General features: G+C 38.8%; 1 protein-coding gene across 2 annotated transcripts in view; it reads left to right on the forward strand.

Moving 5' to 3' along the window:
* Positions 1-1,050: 1,050 nt before the first annotated feature.
* smoc2 (SPARC related modular calcium binding 2) overlaps positions 1,051-24,465 on the forward strand; it is a 46,597-nt gene continuing 23,182 nt past the window's right edge. Inside the window, exons 1-5 of one of the 2 annotated variants that reach the window (XM_079841923.1) lie at positions 1,051-1,469; positions 14,777-14,939; positions 19,151-19,257; positions 20,433-20,532; positions 21,335-21,379. In XM_079841923.1, the coding sequence (XP_079698049.1) occupies positions 1,398-1,469; positions 14,777-14,939; positions 19,151-19,257; positions 20,433-20,532; positions 21,335-21,379 (487 nt within the window). In that variant the 5' untranslated portion in view covers positions 1,051-1,397. The remainder of the gene's footprint in view (positions 1,470-14,776; positions 14,940-19,150; positions 19,258-20,432; positions 20,533-21,334; positions 21,380-24,465) is intronic. The other variant, XM_079841922.1, reaches the window with a different exon arrangement.

Below are 24,465 nucleotides of genomic sequence, written 5' to 3' on the forward strand. Positions count from 1 at the left end.
AAGTAACAGGTATGTGACACCTATAGGCAACAATTGAACACTTAAAATAATGATACTAAGGAAATTTAATGTTCATTAAATTCAAAACACACAGTAACTATTTATTATTATTATATTAGGCACGCATATTGTTTTTTTATGGCGCATATTCACTGATACCTAGCTGCATTACCATATGTGTCCAGTAGATGTCCAGATGTTCCTATAATTGAGCAGCATTCACATCTGCCCATCAGATTCACTTTAACACTTCTGATTTATTTCATGACGGTTTTTATTGGCTTTTATAACGAGGTATTTCGTCAGCTGACAAAAAAAGTAATGAAACACCATGGGTTATTGCGATTTTGTCTACAACAAGACACCCAATCAGTATCTAACGCTGTCTACTGAGGATCTGATGATTTTAATGAGTGTGTTCATGCTCCACTGAGCACTGCTGAACACGAGAGGCGTACATAGAACGTGTGCCCTTTGAATTAACAATAAATAAGTGAGGTTTTGAAATCCCACATGTGTAGCTTTGTCTCTGCATTCGTGGGAATGTAGGCTGTTATGAGTTTCAATAACCGCTGCCATATGTCTACTTATTTGGCTTGAAGAGAATAGGAGAAAAGCGGTTCAAAGTGTTTGTTTTGAATTAATTTAAGCCACTCTGGCATGTCAGTGCAAACAAGCCAGAGCGTTTAAAAAGATTAAAAACACTAAGATACCAGATGTACAATAACATGAAAAGCATTAAACATCATCACCTTACATAATGCTTGATAACTCATGTGTTCATCATACACATCCTTGAAATGCGAAGATCTATATATATATATATATATATATATATATATATATATATATATATATATATATATATATATATATATATATATATATATATATATATATATATATATATATATATATATATATATATATATATATATATATATATATATATATGTATATATATAGGCTATGTATTAAAACCAGTACAGCTTATCACTTCTTCCCAAACAGAGAGTGATTTACGTGTGTTGTTGAGAAGAAAGAACATATGGGAGAGACAGAGCCCCCCTCAGTACCAGCATCTGTAAGAGATTCCACCCAAACTCACCTCCCGACTACAGCACGGGCATCCGATAAACACACACACATACACACACACCAAGTGAAAGAGAGAGAGCCACAGACAGCACAGGCACTTGAGCCGAGGAGAGGGTCAAGACAGTCCAAACCGAGCGCTTCACTTCATTACGCACAGAACACAGCCCACAGCAGCACTGCACGGCGCACTCTGCAAGAGCGGTGAAGGGACGGGATTTAAGGAATTAAGCTTCACTTTGGAGAATCGATCGTGTGCGAACAGAGTTTTGTGGATTTGGTGCGTCTGGAGAGCTGTGAGGATGCGCGTCTCGGTCCTGCTGCTGCTCTGCGCTCTTTACGCAGGAGACGCGCACAAACTCTCCGCGCTCACGGTGGGTCACCACACTTTATAATCACTCACATTAACAGATCGATAGTTTATGTACAAATATGAATAGTCTGTATAGGAAAATAAATGTTTTATAACATTTCAGACTGTTTTAATGGTCTTTAACTGTTCAAATGTTTTGGGTTGTCATCATATTAGTAATATACCTGAAAATAGACGTAAACTGTATTATTAGTATTAGTATAATACTAATAATATGAGGTTCATTTTCTTTTTACACTTTAAATGTATGCACTGTAAAAATGGTTTATCCAGTATTGTTTTTTGGGGTGCCATCAAAATTAACTGTATTTTTTTCTTTTCAAGACAAATATGTCATTACCCAAGGAAAAATCTTTTAACTTTTAACTTTTGGTCATTTTAACAGTGTACTAATTTTATCATCACAACCAGAATTAATCTTTATTGGCCAAATATGTTTAGTGTTTTTCTCTAAATATGCCAGTTTGATGAGTTTATTTCAGGTTTCAGATGTGAGTTTGGGTTCATACTCAGAGCATCTTTGTGCTTGTGCTTGTTTTGTAAAGCGAGTAGCTCGGATACTAGAGTAAGGTGAGATGGGTAATCATGGGAATCCTATTTAGGCTCAAGAGTAGTGATGTTTGTGCACTCGCAATTCAGGAGGGTAACCAGAGATCCACAAGCTTTCCTTCAAACAATACACACACACACACACACACACACACACACACACACACACACACACACACACACACACACACACACACACACACACACACACACACACACACACACACACACACACACACACACACACACACACACACACACACACACACACACACACACACACACACACACACACAAACACATAACCTTATCCCTAAAACCCCCAAACAGGCCATCAAGGGGTCTCAGAAAGTGAGGACAGGCCAAAATGTCTTCACTTTGTCCTCAGTCCGATGGTCTAAAACTCAAACCGGTCCTCACAAAGATAGTTGTACAAGTACATACACACATTGTGAGAGCTACAGGTGCACACCCACCTCATGCTTTCCCTTATACCGTATGTGACAGGCTCTTGGTTTTGCCCACTATAAGTGCTGGGAACAGGAGATTTTCTCCCCTCCCTGCGGCCGCTGGCCTCTACATGGATGTCTGCCTGTGTACACAAGGTTAGGGCTGCTGATTGCGGGAAGCCGCTCCCTATTAACCGAGTGAGAGAGTGAGTGTAGCTTGTCCCAGTGGGACATGACCGCTAGAGAGAGAGAGATGCACAGGCACATTGGTCCATCCAGAGCCTGGACACAGAGCAGCTTTGACGGACCTCGAAGCCTAAGCATTTATGTCCAACCAACCGAATGCCAGAGAGGCTTTGCACTTTCAATAGTGAGACAGGAAACGGCCCACTTTCTAATCCATAAATGTTGGTAAATGGTCAATATTTGTGTACCTGTCAGGAATGGCAACAAATGTAGTATATAATCAAGTGTGCTTTGCAGCTGGGACCATGATATTTCCATTTGTGGTCACATATTTTGTTCTTTACCAAATGCACTAAAAATATGCAAAGAATATTATATGCAATATATTGCTATACTGCTATAATGCACAAAAGAAAGTGCTACATATGAAGCAATGTTATTTAGTATCATTAAGATACAATCATATTTTTTATGCATAGCATTGTTATTGTTATTTAAATTTTAGTTAAAGTTTTAATAATTTGTTGTGTTTTTGTAATTTTTATTCGTTTTTTAATACATTTTTATTTCAGTTTTTGTCCATCAAGTTTAACTAAATGAAAATGAGAAATGTGAAAAATATGTTTTTGTTTTTATATTTGATTTCAGTTATAACGTTTATATTATTTTAAGTTAATTCCATTTTTTGTGGTTTTAGTTTTAGTTAACTAAAATAACCCTGATATGGAGTCCCAGGAGTGTTATTTTCACACCGTGTTGAAACCGGTCAGCGCTCTGCTGTGATTTCACGCAGTCCGGTCCCTTCTGGGCCATGAGCCGCAGAGTTTTCACCTGGCACAGTGTTCCTGGTGCTGATGGAGGCTGTTAGCACCACGGCCAGAGATACAGTTGCTGTCAATGTTTCTCTGCTGGCATCTGCTGTTGCTCGGCCTTCTGGGATGGCAGCTATGTGGCACAGGCATGAATCAGAGCCTGTGATGACGAGGTCTCCAGGGCACCTGCTGCAGTTCGTGCCGGAAAAGGAAGATATGCTGATATTTGAGAGAGAGAGAGTAAACAGGGGAATTAATTTCACGCAAGCTTCTAGGTACGAACCTCTCGCTCCAGAGCAGCAGGGCTCCGTTTAAATAAACTAGCCGTCCTGAGGTGTCAGATTCACCTGTACTAGTCCGTCGTTAGACACGGTTCAATCAGACAGAGTTGCTAGAGTTGCCATCTTGATCCCAGCAGAAAAGCTGCATCCTGAAAAAGCATAGTGGTGAATGAAGCAGGCCTCAAACAGAAAGGCGCTTTCAAACCAAGCAGTTTTCTGTTGGTCAATGCAGCAAATCCGCTTGACCAATGCGAAATCTGCATGAGGATATATTTCGTCCTGGCGCGGCATTCCCGATCGTGTGGATTCCTATTGAAATGATAGAATTTGCCGAATGACGATAAGTGTGACCGCATCTTAAATCAATCCATGAAGTGGATTATGGGAAGGAATGCATAGTTGTCAGGTTCAGAGTGCTGTGATTTACGAAGAAACGCCGTGGTCGACACCCCTTCGCTCATTATTTACAGGTTGAGTAGAGATGCCTCTACATCTAAACGTTAACAAATGTCTGTGGGTAGTTAACCTGGAGGTCAGAGGTCATCCCATCTCACTCCTCTTACTCAGCTTGGCAGAGCGGAATGTGGGAGGCAGAGCAGTGCAGCGCAAACCCTCATCTACTTTCTCACACACACACACACACACACACACACACACACACACACACACACACACACACACACACACACACACACACACACACACACACACACACACACACACACACACACACACACACACACACACACACACACACACACACACACACACACACACACACACACACACACACACACACACCACACACACACACACACACACACACACACACACACACACACACACTTTTCTTTGTGGGGACTCTCCATATATGTAATGGTTTTTATACTGTACAAACTGTATATTCTATCCCCTTACACTAACTCTACACCTAAACCCACCCAACAAACAACACTTTCTGCCTTTTTACATTTTCAAAAAAATATAAGCTTGTTTCCTTATGGCAGTGGCTCTCAAACCTGTCCTGGGGATTTTGCATGTCTCCCTCATCAGACACACCTGACTCAACTCATCAGCTCATTAGTAGAGACTGCAAGGCTGAATCCGAAATCGCCCCCTATACCCTCAAATAGTGCATTATTTGAGGGGACAGCCATTTATAGTGTGGTCCGAGACCATAGTGGACATTATTGAATGAACTCATTCAATCCCACATTGCACCGCAATAACGAGTGTTCAGCTGATGTACATTCAATGGCTGTCCGAATTCACTCACTCGTTTTCATTCAATCCTTCAAGTGAACTATTAGTGGACTAATGTAGGGAATAGTGAATGAGGGTTAAGGGAGCGATTTCGGATTCAGCCCAAGACTTGAATTGGTGTGTCTGATGAGTGAGACATACAAAATGTGCAGTGGTGAGGAGTCCCCAAGACAGGTTTGAAAAAGGGGTCCTTATAGTGGTCCTATGATGCTTATAAAATACATCTCTGATGTCCCCAGAGTGTGTATGTTAAGTTTTTAGCTCAAAATACTCCACAGGTAATTTTTTATAGCATGGGTGAGCAAAATGCACCATTTTTGTGTGTGTCCCTTTTAATGCAAATGAGCAGGAAGAGGGCGGAGCTTCAAGAGCTAATTTTAGCAGCTCTGATTACTACACGCAGACACGCACTGAAAATGTCCAAAACTGTTCAGCCTTTTATGTTCAAACTGGAGTCGGACAATGATGGAGGGACTCAAGAATAAGTGCCAACATGTGCAAGAGGACGTTTCTGAATGATTAGTTGATGAATTTATGTAACTGATTTGGAGTTAACTATCTTCAAGTCATTGGTTAGCATATTCTGTCATGATAATCGATAAATCGCTCGTGTGGGAACTGTTGTAAGATTCAGAGCCAGAGAATATATGCTGCATGGAGACAGAACAGGTATAGTTTAGTTTAATTACGGTTATAACTCATGTTGTCATCTTGCTTTTATGACATGCTATTGCATTTGCGTTACGTACCGTATTGCAATAAATGTGAAAAGACAGATGCTTTTTTGTATGTTCCCAGGGGCAGGGTTTATGCCAATTTTAGGGTTGGTGATGTCACTAACCCATGATGAATAAGCTTGTTGTAGTCCCTACCAGCCGTTTGTTGTAGTCCTAAAAAAAGCGATTTCTGTACAAGAAAATATCTCCCTTCACTGAAAAAAATGGTGTGTTGGATTTACATGATTTAATCATGTACATCGGTTCCACATGATTCAATTAAGTTAAACAAACATAATTTGTTCACATAATTTCAACATAATGGAATTAAGTAATTTTTAAGTAACCAAATTGGGTAGTCTCACAATGATTTTAATATGGCTCCCTAACAACAGTGGTGCACACGGGGGCTTGAGACCCTGCCTCTTTAACCAAAACACATGTTTATTTTTGTATATTTTTGTTGTCACTTGACTGAACTGTAACGCAGTTCTCAGTAGCGTTCATTATATTTACCAGCAATAGCACATCATATATGTGCTAAGTGTGAAATGCTCTTTAATGACAAGTGCTGAGTCAGTTCACAGCCTAAGCAATCGCTCCGCTCTTCTCCACTATGGTAACCCAGTGTCATTTAAATGGTTCGATTAATTCCAACATAATTAAACATTAAACACTAATAAACAATATAAAGTCTCCCACTTTTTCTCATTTTGCCCAAAAACACATAAAATAACACTTAATTTCATCAATTTTACTCTAGTCGTCAAGTCCCGAGCAAAGCATGCTGGGAACTACAGTTTCAGCAAAAATCATGTTCGAGTACTTAATTGGTTCACATTCACCCCAAATAATTTAATTTAGTAGATTGCACATTTTAGAGAATTACATTAATCGAAAGCAATGAAATCATGTTTAGAAGAGAAACACAAATTTGTTGCGTAGATCACAAATAATACGATTAAGTAAATTGGACAACATGTGTTTTCCTGTTTTTTCAGTGTTTGCATTGAACTTTGAGCATCGCAACTTTGCAGATGTTGTTTATGCTCAAACAGCAACATTACACACTTACTAAAGTTAAAAAAGTGAAATCATAATCTTTAATTTAGGTCCCCACAGTGACACGAGTCCCCATGAGTCTGTGTGCATTCAGGTTGAAGTCCCCACCGGGACAGCAAAACATGAACACACACATTTGATATAAGCAGACTGATTTCAGAGCTGTGAGCTCATGTTGTATTCTACAGCACATTTCAACACGGATTGTAATGCAGGTTGCTCAAAAAAGGCTGTATTTGAAAGATGGGACAGCAGTTATTATTAACATAATTGACCCAACAACATTATATAAATAATACACACATAATACTCATTTCATATACAAAGAAGCTGTTTAAACAGTCTTAAAAGGACAACAGTAAAAGCATAAGTTTAGTTGTAAGGGTCAGAGTGGAAAATGGTCATAAAAAGGTTTTGGTGAAAAACAACTTTACTAACATTAAAGGTAGTAATGCAGAATTCATTTTCAACACATTTTCTCCCTGTTTGCACCAGTAAAACTGTTCTAGATGAAAATCAGATGCACATTTGCATAGGAGACGACTCATAACTCAGTTGTGCCAAATACCTTTGAAAATCATTAGGAACAGTTCTGTTTTATGCACCAGTTCCATATATAGCAGCACATTTTCCACATTTGCTTTCTTGAGTATGACACATTTTTTCATGAGGTGCATTTTGAGCTACTTCAAGCAACATTGTGCACCAAAAGGGACAATTCACACAAAAGAGAAAACTGTCATCTTTCACTCATCCTCGTGTCGTTTCAAACCTGTATGACCTTCTTTCGTCTGTGGAACATTAAAAAAAATATTTTGAGAATCGTCTTTTTTGTCCATACAGTGGAAGTCAATGGTATAACCAAAACTGACCAAAATTGTTCAAAATATTTTATTTCCCAAAGAAAAAAGAACACAGTATACAGGAATTTGATAAAAGAATGCAGGTTTCGAACATGAGGGTGAGTAATTATTGAATTTTTTTTTTTGGTTGAACTGTCCCTTTAAAAGACAGAAAAGACCAGTAAAAGCTCATGTTTGGTGGTTTCAGACGGAATATAAGATGAGTATTGTTTGTCGTTCCTCCATGATGTTCCATTTTTAAACCGCTTGAACTCATCTTTCCTTCCACACCTCCCTTCTGAAAATCCATTTATATCAGTCACTTCATAACAAGGGCTGTTCAAATGGTGGCCGTTATTCATACGCAAAACTATGCACCTGCACAAGAAGAAAAAACATCTTTTTTCTCTCTCATCCTTCACATGACTAGCAGCAGGCTTTCCCTTTTCTTGCCGATTTTTCACAGCAATTAAAGGCTTTTCTCTTTGATTGAGTTAATAGCCTGGATCTAGGCTGTCACTTTCTTCCATTTCCACTATGCTGGAGACTAACGATGCCTAGCCAATCCCAGGAAGCCCCCGTCGGGACCCTTTCACACGTCTGCGGCCTCTCTCTCGCTCTCTGCCTGGCCCCCATTGACCTTTTGCGGCCAAGGTGTGAGGGGCCTCTCTGGGTCTGTGGTCGGGAGGCCCCCCCTATACTTTCTGGGGCCCCTCAACCCCCATGTGGCCCTCTGTGGGGCACAATGCACTCTCTGCTGGAGATTGGCCCCTGGATCATTGCTTTCAATCCCACAATGCCTCACTGCCAAAAGGGGGTAATAGGATTTGAGGTTTGTGTGCTGGTGGGTCTTCTGAAAAATATGTCATTTTTCTCTATTCTCATTTTGTGCGGTTCCTCCAGCTTAGCGTTTCATCTATATAGATTTTTTTCTTTGAGATGAAATGATACAAACGGAAGAAAAAGGGAAAACAAAGGGGCGGGGCTAGAAAAGCGATTCGGGAAAAACAAACCATGACTCGTTTTGTCTGCACTTCTTTGCAGTAGGTTAGAAGAGACATTATGTCACGAAAGAGACGTTAAAGCGATAGTTCACCTAGACATTAAAATTCTGTCGTTCCAAACACGTAAGAATTTCGTTCATCTTCGGAACACAAATTAAGATCTTTTTGATGAAATCTGAGTTTTGTGTCTCTCCATTGACCTCTAGCAACTACCACTTTGACGCTTCAAAAAGTTCATAAAGAGATTGTAAAACAAATCCATATGAATTGAGCGGTTTAGTCCAAATTTTCTGAAGAGACACGATCGATTTGTATGATGAACAGATTTAATTTAGGCTTTTTTTACATATAAACATTCATCTACTCACACATCAGTTGTGGTAAACGGAAGCTCAAGCATGTTCACTTGATGTGCGAGAACCAACAAGCAACATGTTTGAGCTTCATCAACAACCAATGAGGCAAATTCTCATGTTATGCAGCACGCTTGAGCTTTCTCAAGAACCAATGAGGTTCATTCTCGTGTTACAGCACGTTTGAGCTTCCTCAAGAACCAATGAGGTTCATTCTCGTGTTACGCATCACGTTTGAGCTTCCTCAAGAACCAATGAGGCAAATTCTCGTGTGACGCAGCACGTTTGAGCTTTCTCAAGAACCAATGAGGTTCATACTTGTGTTACGCAGCACGTTTGAGCTTCAGCAAGAACCAATGAGGTTCAATCTTGTGTAAAGCAGCACGTTTGAGCTTTCTCAAGAACCAATGAGGTTCATAATTGTGTTACGCATCACGTTTGAGCTTCCTCAAGAACCAATGAGGTTCATAATTGTGTTAAGCATCACGTTTGAGCTTCCTCAAGAACCAATGAGGTTCATTCTTGTGTTAAGCAGCACGTTTGAGCTTCCTCAAGAACCAATGAGGTTCATAATTGTGTTAAGCATCACGTTTGAGCTTCCTCAAGAACCAATGAGGTTCATTCTCATGTTTTACGCAGCACATTTGAGCTTCCTCAAGAACCAATGAGGTTCATTCTCATGTTTTACGCAGCACATTTGAGCTTCCTCAAGAACCAATGAGGTTCATTCTTGTGTTTTACGCAGCATGTTTGAGCTTCCTCAAGAACCAATAAGGTTGGTTCTTGCGCGTCAAGCAGGTTCCGCTGAGCTTCTGTTTATGTTCGCTGATCAATGTTTATATGTGAATAAAAGCCTAAATGAAATCTGTTCATCATATAAAGCAATTTAGTCTCCAGAAAATTTGGACTAAACTGCTCAATTCATATGGATTTTACAATCTCTTTATGAACTTTTTGAAACGTCAAAGTAGTAGTTGCGTCGCTGTCAATGGAGGGACATAGAAAGCTCTCAGATTTCATCAAAAAGATCTTCATTTGTGTTCTGAAGATGAACGAAAGTCATATGGGTTTGGATCGACATGAGGGTGAGTAATTAATGACAGAATTTTCATTTTTGTGTGAACTAACCCTTTAACATGACGGTGGTCATATCAGTGCGACGTACACACACACAAACAGTGAAAATTTTGTCCGGTGCTGGCTTTTTAACCTGGCTATAAAAAGACTTCATCAAGGCCATTTGTCAGATTTCTCACAGAAATATTATATGCATCACTGTCTTTACTCCTAACTCCTAATTAGCTCCAGTCAGAACCAAAAAGTCCTTCTACAACCAAAAACCCTTTTAAGTTTTACAAAGGATTAGTTTTAGTCAAGTTCTTCAGAAATTCTAGTTACTTATAATCAGTAGAATGTCTCTTGGGGGACCATCACTATAAAGAGCAGATATTAAGCAGACAGTCTACTGATACTCTAATGAGAGTTAGCTGACATGTTGTTGCAAAGTTACTTATAGTCAACAGAATGTTCAAAAGGGACCATCAAAATAAAGTGTTACCAAATTATCTTTTGACCTCGGCCTAAATGCAGCATCTAGCAACCAAATAGCAACACACAACAAATCGACTTCAGGAAACCCTGTTTGAAAACATAAATACTGTATAATACTAAAACACTGCTAGTGGCACAGAAATCGCACAAGTCTGTTCAGAAACAGTCCCGAATGTGATCCTGTCCCTGTTCTCATGGTGCAGAAAGCATCCGAGGTCTGTTTGGACTGGTTCTGGTGGTCCTCTGGTGTCTCTGTGACCAGCTGTTGATGCTGTATACAGACAGTGGTCGTGGGTGGTTTCAGATTGCCCCGGTGATGTTCAATGGACGTGTCTAGGTTTGGCTGTGGCTGAATTGATTGGTGATTATTTGGCCGTGTCCGGGTTTGTGGGGTCTCGTTTGGGTCGATCTCAACTGTTGAATTGTTGAATCACTAAATGTGTCTTGGCCGTGATGAGGTCTCTGTGGTGGCCGTGTTGGTTTTGTCCATGTCTCAGACGCCAGCTGTGACCGAATTGAACCGCGTTGGCTGCAATCGCTTGGCCTGGGTGTGAGGATTGTGAACTCTGTCTTGGCCGCCATCGCGAGATGACCATCGTGGCCGATTGTGGTTGGCTCGGCGGCACTCCGGGCAGAATCTGTTTCCTGACATCTCTGTCGGGCCTCCTGCGAGCTCACTGACAGCAGCGCTGAGAATGACGGAGCGGAAGGGGCACAGGGTCACAGCTGCAGAGACGAGAGGGAGAGGGCGAAGGGAAGATAAAGAAAGCACATGTGTGTAAGAGAGACACAAAGAAAACGCAAGAGAGCGAACAGGGTGAGAACAGAGAGAGAAAGACTGTGTGTTTGTCGAAGATAAAGACGGAGAGCGAGAGAGAGGGGAAGAAAGAGATTTTGTGGTGGGACTGAGAGTTTCGAGGGGGGTCAGTGTTAGCCATGATCTCAGACAGCGTGAGTCTGTCAGTCACAAACCGGCACACACAGACCCCAAACAACAAAATCCAGACATGAGAACCCCTTATTCACAACTTAATGTTCATTCATTCATAAATATTCTGAATTAAGAGTAAAAAGCGGCCTGTTGTGGCAGAGCAGAGGAGGATGAACAGGATTGTTGTCCTTTTGAAAAACATTTTCTGTCACACAGAGACAGGATGTTCTGCAGCCAATCAAAACAAAATTGATATTAAGATTGGCCAAGTGCAATAATTAAACCTCAAGAGGGGTGTGATTTAATGAAATAAATATATTGCCTACATGCATGTTACCAAAATAACTGTGTGTGGACTGAGAGATGAACTAAAAAGTGGATTTAACTTTCAGTCCACTCTGAAGGTCAAGTACAATGTGAAAATAAAATAAAATAAAGTTTTAGTAGTGTGGTCTTTGTAAAAAAAAAAAAAAAACACTGTGGTATATCCACAACAAAACAAAATAAAAACAATGCTTAGCCGAATTGTAAAATGAGCAACAAACTATTGAAGGTCAACAGGTTTTGACTAGTGTATAGTTTTTGTATATTTCTTTTACATCGTTTTTACATTTTGAAATCAGTTTTTACAACAGAAATTAATCAATCAAAAACTTACTTTAACTTTTCATCTAAACAAATGAATTGTGAAAAGTGCTATAGAAATAAAGGTTGCTTGACTTGACTAGTGAGCCACCAGGATGGGTTTTTCAATGGCTGATATCAAGAGAGCAAGGTTGCCAACTCAGAGTACAATTACATTGATCAGAGACTGCTCTTATAGAGCTCCAGTTTCATTTAAACATCACATTTGCCTCACGTATTTCATCTAGAATACCTGAGGAAAAATTAAAATAGTCATAAATGAGACAATTGTTAACATACAGTAAGAGTAGAGCAATAAAATGATTTGAATATAAGCTCAGATCTTTTTAAAATTACGAGCTATGACTTTTAATTGACTAAGGTATCATGGCAAATCTGAACATAATTTCTGACAGCGCTGAGAAGCTTTTCTTCTTTTCAGGAGAAAATGTGAAAAAAATATAATAACACACCCCAAAAACGATATACCCAATTTTAAATATATTTATACATATTTTATAATAAAATTATGAAATATTTAATTATATATTTGAGCTTAGGAATATACATTTGAGCTTGGGAATTTGCTTATTTTTATAATATATAGTTATTAGTTTATATAAATAATTGTATAATATTATAGATAATAGTGTATAAAATATAAGCTTATGATCTGATCTGCTACCCACATAGCTTCTACAGCTCTATATTATTTTGTTATTGGAATTTTATGAGAAACATCTGAGACAAAGGTGATACCTTAACAAAACATAACTATAAAATATAGCTAAATTCAGTCTCCTTAACTATGAAAGATCACCTCTGAGCAATTACATGTTCCTCTAGGAACACACATAACAGGGCATTCAGAGGAGAAAGATCTGATAACCAATAACTCAATAACAAAACAAAGAAAGTAAAAAAAAAAGGTAAGTTTGTTCTCTGTACCTTCACAAAACCTCTTCCGATGTGCCTCACATTCATCTCAACCACACACACACACACTTCCCCAGCATTCATCAACTCTAGATTTACGATCAGAGATGACAGCAAAGCTGTCTCCCATCGCCAGGGGCAAAGGGCCGATCCTCAAACCCCCTCTGAAACCATCTTCCAGGTGCAGAGCTCCCTCACACACACACACGCGCACACACTGCGAAAGTCATTTGTAGAATGTCAGCCAGGGCTAATTTTTGAGTGGGTAATGATCCTAACCATCAGCTTTATATGAAGAATCCGTTTCCTTTCAACACTACTTTCATTTGCTGTTTTCCTGTGGCTGATTTATTGGCCACAGGTGAGAGTGCCTGTGTGAGTTAATACCTTTTCAAGTGATTTTTGTATTCTCCCGGTTAACCGATTATAACTCATCCAAACATTAAACACACACCTGTGCAGATAATGTCCCGACACAAAGCAAGTCGATTTCCTGTCCACTCTTGAATTCGTCGGCGAGATGATGTTTGCAGTCATTGATTGTTCCTGTAGTGCACAAAGAGCAAAATACACAGCATTCAATCAATGTGAGTGTGTGACTTGTTTGTGATCATACCTGTGCAGGTGTGAGAGTGACAGACAGATAAAAGCGCTGCACGACAGGCCGTCAGCACCTCTGCCTTTCTCCCACAATCCCTCATTCACCAACAAGACGTGACATGGGATAGGAGATGTAGAGGGGGTTTTGAATGCTTTTGTCTCTGTGTTTTGCACTTGTGTGTGTATTAAAAATGAATGTGACAGAACAATGGAACAGTGTGATGAGCTCAAAAGAGGCCAAGCCTTCACTGGCGACCAAGCCCACCAAAATATAACATTTGAAATGTATTTGTTGTTTGCACATAATGCACAAAAATAATTATGCTGCCTTCTGAGATACTTTCTTTAGGATGAAGGTGTCATCACATATATCCTTTGTGGAGATTACAACAAGTGAAAAAATATAATACAGATTTGATTTTTTTTTAAAAACTTTTAAAAACTTTAACTTGTTAAACTGAAAAAATGGTTGCATGTTAACACGTTAATTTTGACAAGCCTAACATATAGTTAAATCAAATGAATTTAATGTCTAAATATAATAATGATCATTGTATTAATATATCTAAATATGTTATATTATAAAATTCCATTTCTATTTCATTTTTAAAAATATATATTTTAAAATAAAATCGAAATATAATATCCGTTTAAATATTACATTGAAATATATTTTTAAATTAGGGCTGTCAAAAGATTTATCGCATCCAAAAATAAAAGATTGTGTTTACATAATATATGTGTGTGTACTCTGTTAATTATTATTTATATATAAATACACACACATTCATGTATATATTTAAGAAATATTTGCATGTATATACTGTATATACATTTATATAATCTATAATATATATATACATATAAATGTTTTATATATAAAATAATATTTTTTTCTTAAATATATACATGCCTGTGTGTGTATTTATATATAAATAATAATTAACAGAGTACACACACATATATTATGTAAACACAAACTTTTATTTTGGATGCGATTAATCGCGATTAATCTTTTGACAGCCCTATTTTAAATATAAAATATAAAAATTAGATTTATTGTTTTACCCAATATGTATTTTTAAGCTTATTAAAGAATCACGTTTAGCTTAGTAACGTGCTAAAATCTCTCTCTGTCTATCTTTCCAGTTTCTGCGTGTGGAGCAGGATAAGGAATGCAATATGGACTGTTCCGGAGCTCCTCGCAAGCCGCTGTGCGCATCAGACGGACGGACCTTCAGTTCCCGCTGCGAGTTTCTCCGCGCAAAGTGCCGTGACCCTCAGCTGGAGGTCATCCGAGGGCAATGCAAAGGTCAGAGTTCACTAATCATGCGTGAGCCGCTGCTGGTTGGCCTGATACCCTTTGTGGGTCAGGGTCGAGGCGAGCAGGGTTAAATCCATCCAGGGATAAATGATTCTTTGAAGAGACAGAGTGGGATTTTACAGAGTACAACACTTTATCCTCAATGACGTTTCCAATTGGACTCTTTAGAGGCATTGACACTAACAGCGATTTGAAACAACAAAGCTACCTGAAGTGAGGCGACAAGATAGATGCAGACCATTGGTATAGTTCAGCTATGCTCCTTATTTTCTGTATCAGTGAGTCCTAAATGAGAAAAATGTTAAAAAATAAAATATAATAATATAAAATTTAAATAAAAATGAACTTACATTTTATGCCTCTGGAACACATCGTAAACAAGGCCACATCTGCATGGGGAAATAAATCCTATATATGAACCAATAATATCATGGAATAACATTCACTATTCAATCAAAACCCAATGGACCAAATCACACTGGGGTCCAGGGACCCCCAGGGGTCCTCCAGAAGGTTCTAAGGGGTCTCCAGAAAATTTCAGAGAATAAAAAGACAGAGCAAAAATGGATAAAGTCTACCCAACATTCTAACTGTTTAATTTCTAAATGTTTCTCCACTTTCTTGTAGTATCCTTTCCATACTTTCCAGAATTCTATATGTTTGCGTTGTATCTTTCTAGTGAGTTTTTCTCACCATAGTCCCCTTTATCTCGCTCACTGTGGTTGTAAGTGAGTATTCTTAACGCAGTACGTAAGCTGCTTACATACACTCACCTAAAGGATTATTAGGAACACCTGTTCAATTTCTCATTAATGCAATTATCTAATCAACCAATCACATGGCAGTTGCTTCAATGCATTTAGGGGTGTGGTCCTGGTCAAGACAATCTCCTGAACTCCAAACTGAATGTCAGAATGGGAAAGAAAGGTGATTTAAGCAATTTTGAGTGTGGCATGGTTGTTGGTGCTATGTTGGAGTATTCCACAATCTGCTCAGTTACTGGGATTTTCACGCACAACAATTTCTAGGGTTTACAAAGAATGGTGTGAAAAGGGAAAAAACATCCAGTATGTGGCAGTCCTGTGGGCGAAAATGCCTTGTTGATGCTAGAGGTCAGAGGAGAATGGGCCGACTGATTCAAGCTGATAGAAGAGCAACTTTGACTGAAATAACCACTCTTTACAACCGAGGTATGCAGCAAAGCATTTGTGAAGCCACAACACGCACAACCTTGAGGCGGATGGGCTACAATAGCAGAAGACCCCACCGGGTACCACTCATCTCCACTACAAATAGGAAAAAGAGGCTACAATTTGCACGAGCTCACCAAAATTGGACAGTTGAAGACTAGAAAAATGTTGCCTGGTCTGATGAGTCTCGATTTTTGTTGAGACATTCAGATGGTAGAGTCAGAATTTGGCGTAAACAGAATGAGAACATGGATCCATCATGCCTTGTTACCACTGTGCAGGCTGGTGGTGGTGGTGTAATGGTGTGCGGGATGTTTTCTTGCCACACTTTAGGCCCCTTAGTGCCAATTGGGCATCGTTTAAATGCCACGGCCTACCTGAGCATTGTTTCTGACCATGTCCATCCCTTTATGACCATCATGTACCCATACTCTGATGGCTACTTCCAGCAGGATAATGCACCATGTCACAAAGCTCGAATCATTTCAAATTGGTTTCTTGAACATGAAAATGAGTTCACTGTACTAAAATGGCCCCCACAGTCACCAGATCTCAACCCAATAGAGCATTTCTGGGATGTGGTGGAACTGGAGCTTCGTGCCCTGGATGTGCATCCCACAAATCTCCATCAACTGCAAGATGCTATCCTATCAATATGGGCCAACATTTCGAATGCTTTCAACACCTTGTTGAATCAATGCCACGTAGAATTAAGGCAGTTCTGAAGGCGAAAGGGGGTCAAACACAGTATTAGTATGGTGTTCCTAATAATCCTTTAGGTGAGTGTACATTTATTTTGAAAGTTGCTTATACAAATAATTTTTAAATGAAAATGTTCTTCTGCAGGTTTATACATCCAACATTAAGTATAGCCAGTTTAAGTTGGGAAACAATATTATATTTATAATGTCACACTTAATATTTATCTAGTTTAAATGTTTTTTCATGCATGAAAATAGATGGATTTTAGGAAGGGGTTCCTCATAAAAGTTCATCACATTTGGGGGTCCTTAGCATCATAAAGTTTGAAAACCCCTGAGCTAGACGCTAGTATTAATTTCCTGTTGATTGCAAATGGCATTTTTTGTTGTCTATAAAATCCCTATTTTAGGACTGGCAATTAAATAGGAAAAATATATCAGTATTTAAAAATATACAATGAGCGGTGCATTTTCACTAAATACGAAATGTGCATTTCTGCAATTTTGAAACATCTTTGCTAAGATCTTGATGGGGATCTTTTCAATGTAAAAATAAGTGTACAGTGGTGTATTCATATCTGTGAGAGATCGTGGTCATTTGTATGAGAGGAGGGGCGAAACATTGTCAGTACCCACAGAGGTCAAATGTCAAACGACTCTCAAACACTCTCATTATATTGGGCTCGGCCGGAAGACTCTCGTGGCCTGCATCTTTTCTTTTTCTTCTGCTCAGAGCTGTCTTTCTTTCTGTTTCCCGTTCACTCTTTCTTTCCCTACTAGTAAGCACAATGTTTCATTCTTACATTGGGATGAACGAGGGTGTGAGAAAGAAGGAGAGAGGAAAAGAGGTATGAAATGAATGAAAACCAAAAAGATTGGAAAGGGAAGCACATGCACAAAATGTAGCTCGCTGTGCACATGCATAACACATGTTAAATGCATAAATAATAATTGTTACTAAGCATAAAAATACAGCCTTTGAACCTTTTCTTTTGCTCTGACCTATTTTTACAATTTTCCACTCTGGAAACACTCAGCAATCAGCGTCCTTTCCCTTTTATTTAACATATTTATTTAACACATTTTCCAGCATCCATCCATTACTATAAGCAAATGCCATGATACTCTAAAAAGCAATAAAATACATAATGCACGCAAATATTGTGTAAAATAGCCACGTTTAAATACACTGAACTATATTTTAGTGATATTTTTCATTACTGAAAGATACCAGTAACCCACATATATTTCATTTATCACCTCATATACCATCTTTTTCGCCTGCAATGCATTCTGGGGTTGCCTTACTCACCTTTTTTTATTGCCTTTCTTTCCACCCTTTCGTGGCATCCCAGGCAGAAAGTGTTTTAATGATTTGCCCAGTGGATAGAGTGAGGTTATGTCTCCTCTAACGACATACACACACATTCACAGATGCCTTACAACCTGCTGGACACCATCACCTCACACACTCTCAACACAGAGATATCTGTGATCGTTTCACCCCTAGACTGGCATTGAGATACCGATGACTCCAGTAAGACTTTTGGTCCAATTCCCAACCACACACATGGATCCACCACTTCCGAAACATCTTGAATTATTCTGTGTCTAAGAGGTCACATGTCACTGCAAAAGAAACCAAGTCTTATTTCCTGCTTCATTTTCTTTCGCCATTACCATTCTTTCCTTTCCTCCCAAGAAACACCAGCGCCACATCAGTCAGAGAGCGAGAACGCCAGAGGACTTGCCTGTCGGTTTGAATTTAATGCACTCGCTCTCTGTGGACTTTCTGTTTTCTATATTACACTGACACGATGAGCAGAATAGGGACTGTGTGTTCAAAGTGGAATGATGGGAAATGAAGGGTAAGGTTAATTATAGAAAAAAGAATGGACAGAGTTTGCGAACAAATTAATCATCAAGTTTATAGTACTTTTCAAGATCTGCAAAGCAGATGAGTCATGCATTTTTAAAGAGGCTCCAGTGTCAGTCCTCATAGATGACGATTGAATGAAAGTGGATAGATATGGAAGAATTTTCCGTTTTAAACAAATTACCAATGAATGGACTGACCAAATTCAAACGAAAAAATGTTGCATCTTAATTGTTTTATATACAAAATAATTTATTTTGGAAGCATTTAAAATGCTTTAATGGACATGATGCTTTTGCTCTAAAGTTTTTCATATCTCACCCCATCCTGTACCTGCATAGTACCATGTTGGGAGGACAGTAATTGTTATTAAAAAAAACATGGGTGGTTATAAAGTTAATCTAACTTGCTTTACCTGTGTTATGTCTCCAGATACGTCCAGGTGTGTGGCAGAGAAGAAATACACAGAGCAGCAAGCCAAGAAAGTCTTCCCACAGGTGTTCGTACCTGTCTGCAACCCTGACGGAACCTACAGTGAGGTAAGAGATGGATGGATGGCTGGATGGATGGATGGATGGATGAATGGACAGATGGATAGATAGATGATGGATGGATGGATGGATGGATGGATGGATGGATGGATAGATGATGGATGGATGGATGGATGGATGGATGGATGATGGATGGATGGATGGATGGATAGATAGATGATGGATGGATAGATAGATGATGGATAGATAGATGGATGGATGGATGAACGGATGGACAGACAGATAGAGAGACAGACAGAAGGATGGACGGATGGATGGATGAATGGATGGACAGATGGACAGAAGGATAGATAGATGATTGATGGATATATGATGGATGGACAGACGGATAGATAGATGATTGATGGATGAACGGATGGACAGACGGATATATAAATAGATAGATAGATAGATAGACAGACAGACAGACAGACAGACAGACAGACAGACAGACAGACAGACAGACGGAGGGACGGACGGACGGACGGACGGATGGATGAATGGATGGACAGATGGACAGATGTATAGATAGATGATGGATGGATGGATGGATGGATAGATGATGGATAGATAGATAGATAGATAGATAGATAGATAGATAGATAGATAGATAGATAGATAGATAGATAGATAGATAGATAGATAGATAGATAGATAGATAGATAGATAGATAGATAGATAGATAGATAGATAGATAGATAGATAGACAGACAGACAAACAGAAGGACGGACAGATGGATGGATGGGTGAATGGATTGACAGACGTATAGATAGATGATTGATGGATGGATGATGGATGGATGGATGAACGGATGGACAGACGGATAGATAGACAGACAGACAGATGGAGGGAGAGACAGATGGATGAATGGATGGGCAGATGGACAGACGGATAGATAGATTATTGATGGATGGATGGATGGACGGACAGACAAACGGTTGGTTGGAGGAAGAGTTGGACCAAAGATAGATGATAAGGTTCAAGAAACATTAAAAATGTAGATAATGTAGAATTGTGCACCTTTAAGTATTTCACTGTCAGATGTCTTAATTTTTCTGCATCTCTCTCTCTCTCTCTCTCTCTCTCTCTCTCTCTCTCTCTCTCTCTCTCTCTCTCTCTCTCTCTCTCTCTCTCTCTCTCTCTCTCTCTCTGTTTTCTATGTTTCTGCTGTATTAAATAACAGGTTCAGTGCCACAGCTACACTGGTTATTGCTGGTGTGTAACACCCAGTGGCAGACCCATCAGCGGCTCAGCAGTAGCCAATAAGAAACCCCAATGCCAAGGTACCATACTTCACCTGCTGTTTTTCCCCCTTTATTCCAATGTGTTCTTCAATCAAAAGTTTTCTTTCTTTGCTTGCAAAAGAGAGTTTCACAGCATCAATAATATTCCAAACTGTAATCTCAATGTTGATGACACAATCTTGATGCTCTGGCACATGAAAGTTAGGGAATATAAACCAAGAGAGTGCGGCATCCATTGCTCCTCACACAAGTGTTAAACGTGCTGTCTGAGCCGGTGATGGCACTGAGCAATGCCAGAACAGAGCTAATCCTAATCTACAGAAACATTCCAGCATAACAATACCACATAACCGAAGCCACATGCAGTAAACGACCATAGAACCAGTGAACGCGCAAAACTGAAACTCTATCACTGCAGGCCATGGGTTCCTGGATCATAACATTGTTGGCTTGGCTTTGTACAACAACCACAGCTTCACTAGAAAAGGACCAATTAGATTTAATTGCACATGCAACAGCTTAATCAGTTAGGTCTGGGGGAGCATCACAAAACAAATGCGCGTTTGGCAAGCCAAGCGGCCGAGCTCAAACATTCTTGCTCTTTTACTCCAAGATAGTGTCATATGGCTTTTACCCCCTGCAGCCTCCATAACATTATCATGCTCCCCTGTAGAGGCTTAAAAGATAATTAAAAACGCAAGTCGCTTTTCAAAAATAAAATCAACCATTCCTGGAACACTTGATCTGCGGCACATATTTGAATGTTCAAATTTATAGAACATACAAAATTTTTGCTCAAATATTAGCGGGAGTAACTTGTGATTGTCCTTCTGATTTTCAGGGTCCAAGAATGGTAAAGTAAATCCGAAGGAACCAGGAAAATCAGGTAAATAGCCTCAACGATTCCTTTTGATATGGTTAAGACTTTCATGAGGGACAATCTGCACTGCCAGCTACGTTTTAATGTGTGTGTGTGTGTGTGTGTGTGTGTGTACTGCGAGTTACGGCTTGCCATTCTAATATTTTGTGAATTGAGAGTGCTGAAGTTGCTTCAGGGCTGAAAGTAAATGGTCGTATGTTGGAGTCGTTAAACAGAGAGACGACGTAATAACAGCCTTTGCCTTTCACAGTCGTTAAAGCGAAATCGAAGGGCTTCACGGTCTTGTACCGCAGTGAACATTAACCACTTCACCTGGACGTCATTTCTCTTCTTTCCAGATGAAGACCTTTCTCCTGCACTACTAACGCCACTGATTTCCCTCCTTTCACAAAGCAGAAGACCACCTGATCTCTAGATAATCACCTTGTTTTGTTTTTCCCCTCAATTTTAATAGGAATGGCCTTTTCAGTTGAAACCCTCAGCTGTGGGAGATTTTTGTTAAAGTTCATGTACTACATATTCTGAAGATCTTATTGATTTAAAAAATATACTGTATATTTATGCTTACAAAATGGCCTGGTATACTTGGCACTGTATTATTACTAATAATTGAATTATGTTTAGAAACAGCATGCTTTCTCTTGACTGAGTCACTAGGCAAGTTAGTATTTTGCTTGCAGTTTTGTAATAAAAAGCAAAAAAATATATAGAATCGCCATAATTCATTAACAAATTTCGAACAAACTTCCACATCAACAGGAACAGATTCAAAAACTAGCGAGCTGCCTCAAAAATCCTTACGAGATGGGGGACAAAGTGAGAAAAATAAATATACATGTACACATATACCATTAGATATATGCTCAGGACTGTCACTAATGATTATTTTGGCAATCGAGTAACCGGTTGATAATTTTGACAATTAATCAAGTAATATAGGCCTAGGCTAATACAAATAAATAATAAAATAATAATATTTGGTTTAAATTATGTAGGCTATCAAAAGCAAGTCATTATTTTTTATAGATCTTATAGAACAACAGTTAAAATATATAATATAAACAATCATCTTATGTACATTGTGTATTATAATAAATGCCTGCAGAGGCCGACAAATGGCCTGTTGTTGTTACACTTTACAGCAGATCAAATCAAATTGTGGCCAAACCACATTTAATACAAATGTTTACTTAATCTTTAATATTTTGCCACTTTACGCTAGAAATGCTACAACCACTGTAAGTTCTTGAACAAGAATATGTGGAGATCAAAACTTTAAACGTTTATTTTGAAATCGCGATGACCAGTTCGCATATTTAGAAACAAATTCTCCTGGGTTTACCTTAGAAATCTGATGAAATGGCGCACACTGCGTTCCCAGATGAACGTTATAAGGTAGTCAAACTCACAGCATATGTAGAGATACGAATGGAGTTTGAGACACGCATTGTGGAATGCGCCACTTCTGGTATTTTTACCGTTACTCGACATGGGTAAAATGCAATGAAGGTTTTTTTTTAATTGAGTAGGCTACTCGAATTTAATCCAATTTATTAAATAAAATATTTATTAGGTCTATATAAAGTTATTATAAGCTTAATGTATCTATAAAATACATACATATAACATTGAATAATTTATAAAAAGTATTTTACCCAAATTTGTGTGTGCTATTTATTTTTAAGACCTTAATCGAATGCCATGTCATTAGCTTAAACTAAAGGCTCATTCACACCAAGAGAGATAACTAAAAAGATGAAAAAACAAAAAAAGTTTTGTCTTCTGCCGCTTTAAATGCTTGAGCTCTTTAAAGTCAGGTGGATTCTGATTGGCTGTCAATGTTTTTATCGTTCATCAGCTGGAATAAAATCATAATGAATGTGGTGGAATATCAATTCCAATGATATTGTTGTGTCGCTATCATTATAGTTCTGGTGTATAGACTGCTATTCTTTTACACTTTGAATAATTTTTAAAACTATATCTTTAACAATACTGGTACAGTTAACGTCCTTGGTGTGAACGGGGCCTTGACTGCTGTTGCCAAACTCAATTACGTTGATCAAAAACGCTATTTTGCTAATGTACGGCATGCATGCCAAATCAGTTCACGGTCACAGTTGACGGTTACGATGCCACTGCCTATAGATCATACCCATGTAAGGCAGCTCACTAGGTTTTGGAACAGATCCATTGTCTGAGGTGCGGCCAGGTCAGTAGTGCACATAGCACGATGATGACCTGATTTCGTGTCTTGGGTCATTTCCCGATCCCACGCCTTCTCCTTCTTCCCACCATTTCCTGTTGCTGCTGGGCCGTCCTATGAAATAAAAGGCAAAAAGCCACAAAAACATAGAAAATCATTGATGTGTTGAGCTACACTGAAATTTTACGGTCATAAAAATAACAGGGTCGGATCTCGTAATACTTTATCACTTCATCAGAGTGCTGACAGTGGCTGTTCCCCAAGTTCCCCAACCGTTTCCCAAGGATGCTAGTAGAGAAACACACACCAAAAGAGAGTCGGGGCAGTTTGTCTTCTGGCCTCTGATGAGTTAATGGTGACCCTGCTGAGGTTAACCACACCTGCGGCTCGCAGCATTTTAGATTCCTGTGGCCAAAGCGTCTAAAAGTCTTCCTTCATCCCAGTCTGATATGTCCTCTCTCTCTGTGTGTGTGTGTGTGTGTGTGTGTGTTTTGCATGTGTTCTTGCATGCCTGTTGTCAAGATTGATAAAGTCTGAACTAAACAAAAACATGCTTTTTTTGGTTGCTGTTTTTGGTTACTCTTTATTTTAAGGTGACGTAGTAATATTAATCAACTACATGTACTTACTATAGAGTTACAGTCAGGGTTAGGGTTTGGTCTAGGGTTAGTCACTTGTAATTATGCATAATTTACTGTATGTAACTACGTCACCTTAAAAGAAAGTGTTACCTTGTTTTTTTTTTGTTTGTTTTTTTACAGGGAATGGGGTTTATTTCTGTATACAGAGTCATGAAAATGTATTTTGCATTATCATTTACTTAAAAATATTGTTGTAATTAATTATTTAATATATTATTGTATATCATTATTCGGTCACTTTAGGG

The sequence above is a fragment of the Gobio gobio genome, assembly GCF_949357685.1.
Source record: "Gobio gobio genome assembly, chromosome: 18".
Classification (NCBI taxonomy): Eukaryota; Metazoa; Chordata; class Actinopteri; order Cypriniformes; family Gobionidae; genus Gobio; species Gobio gobio.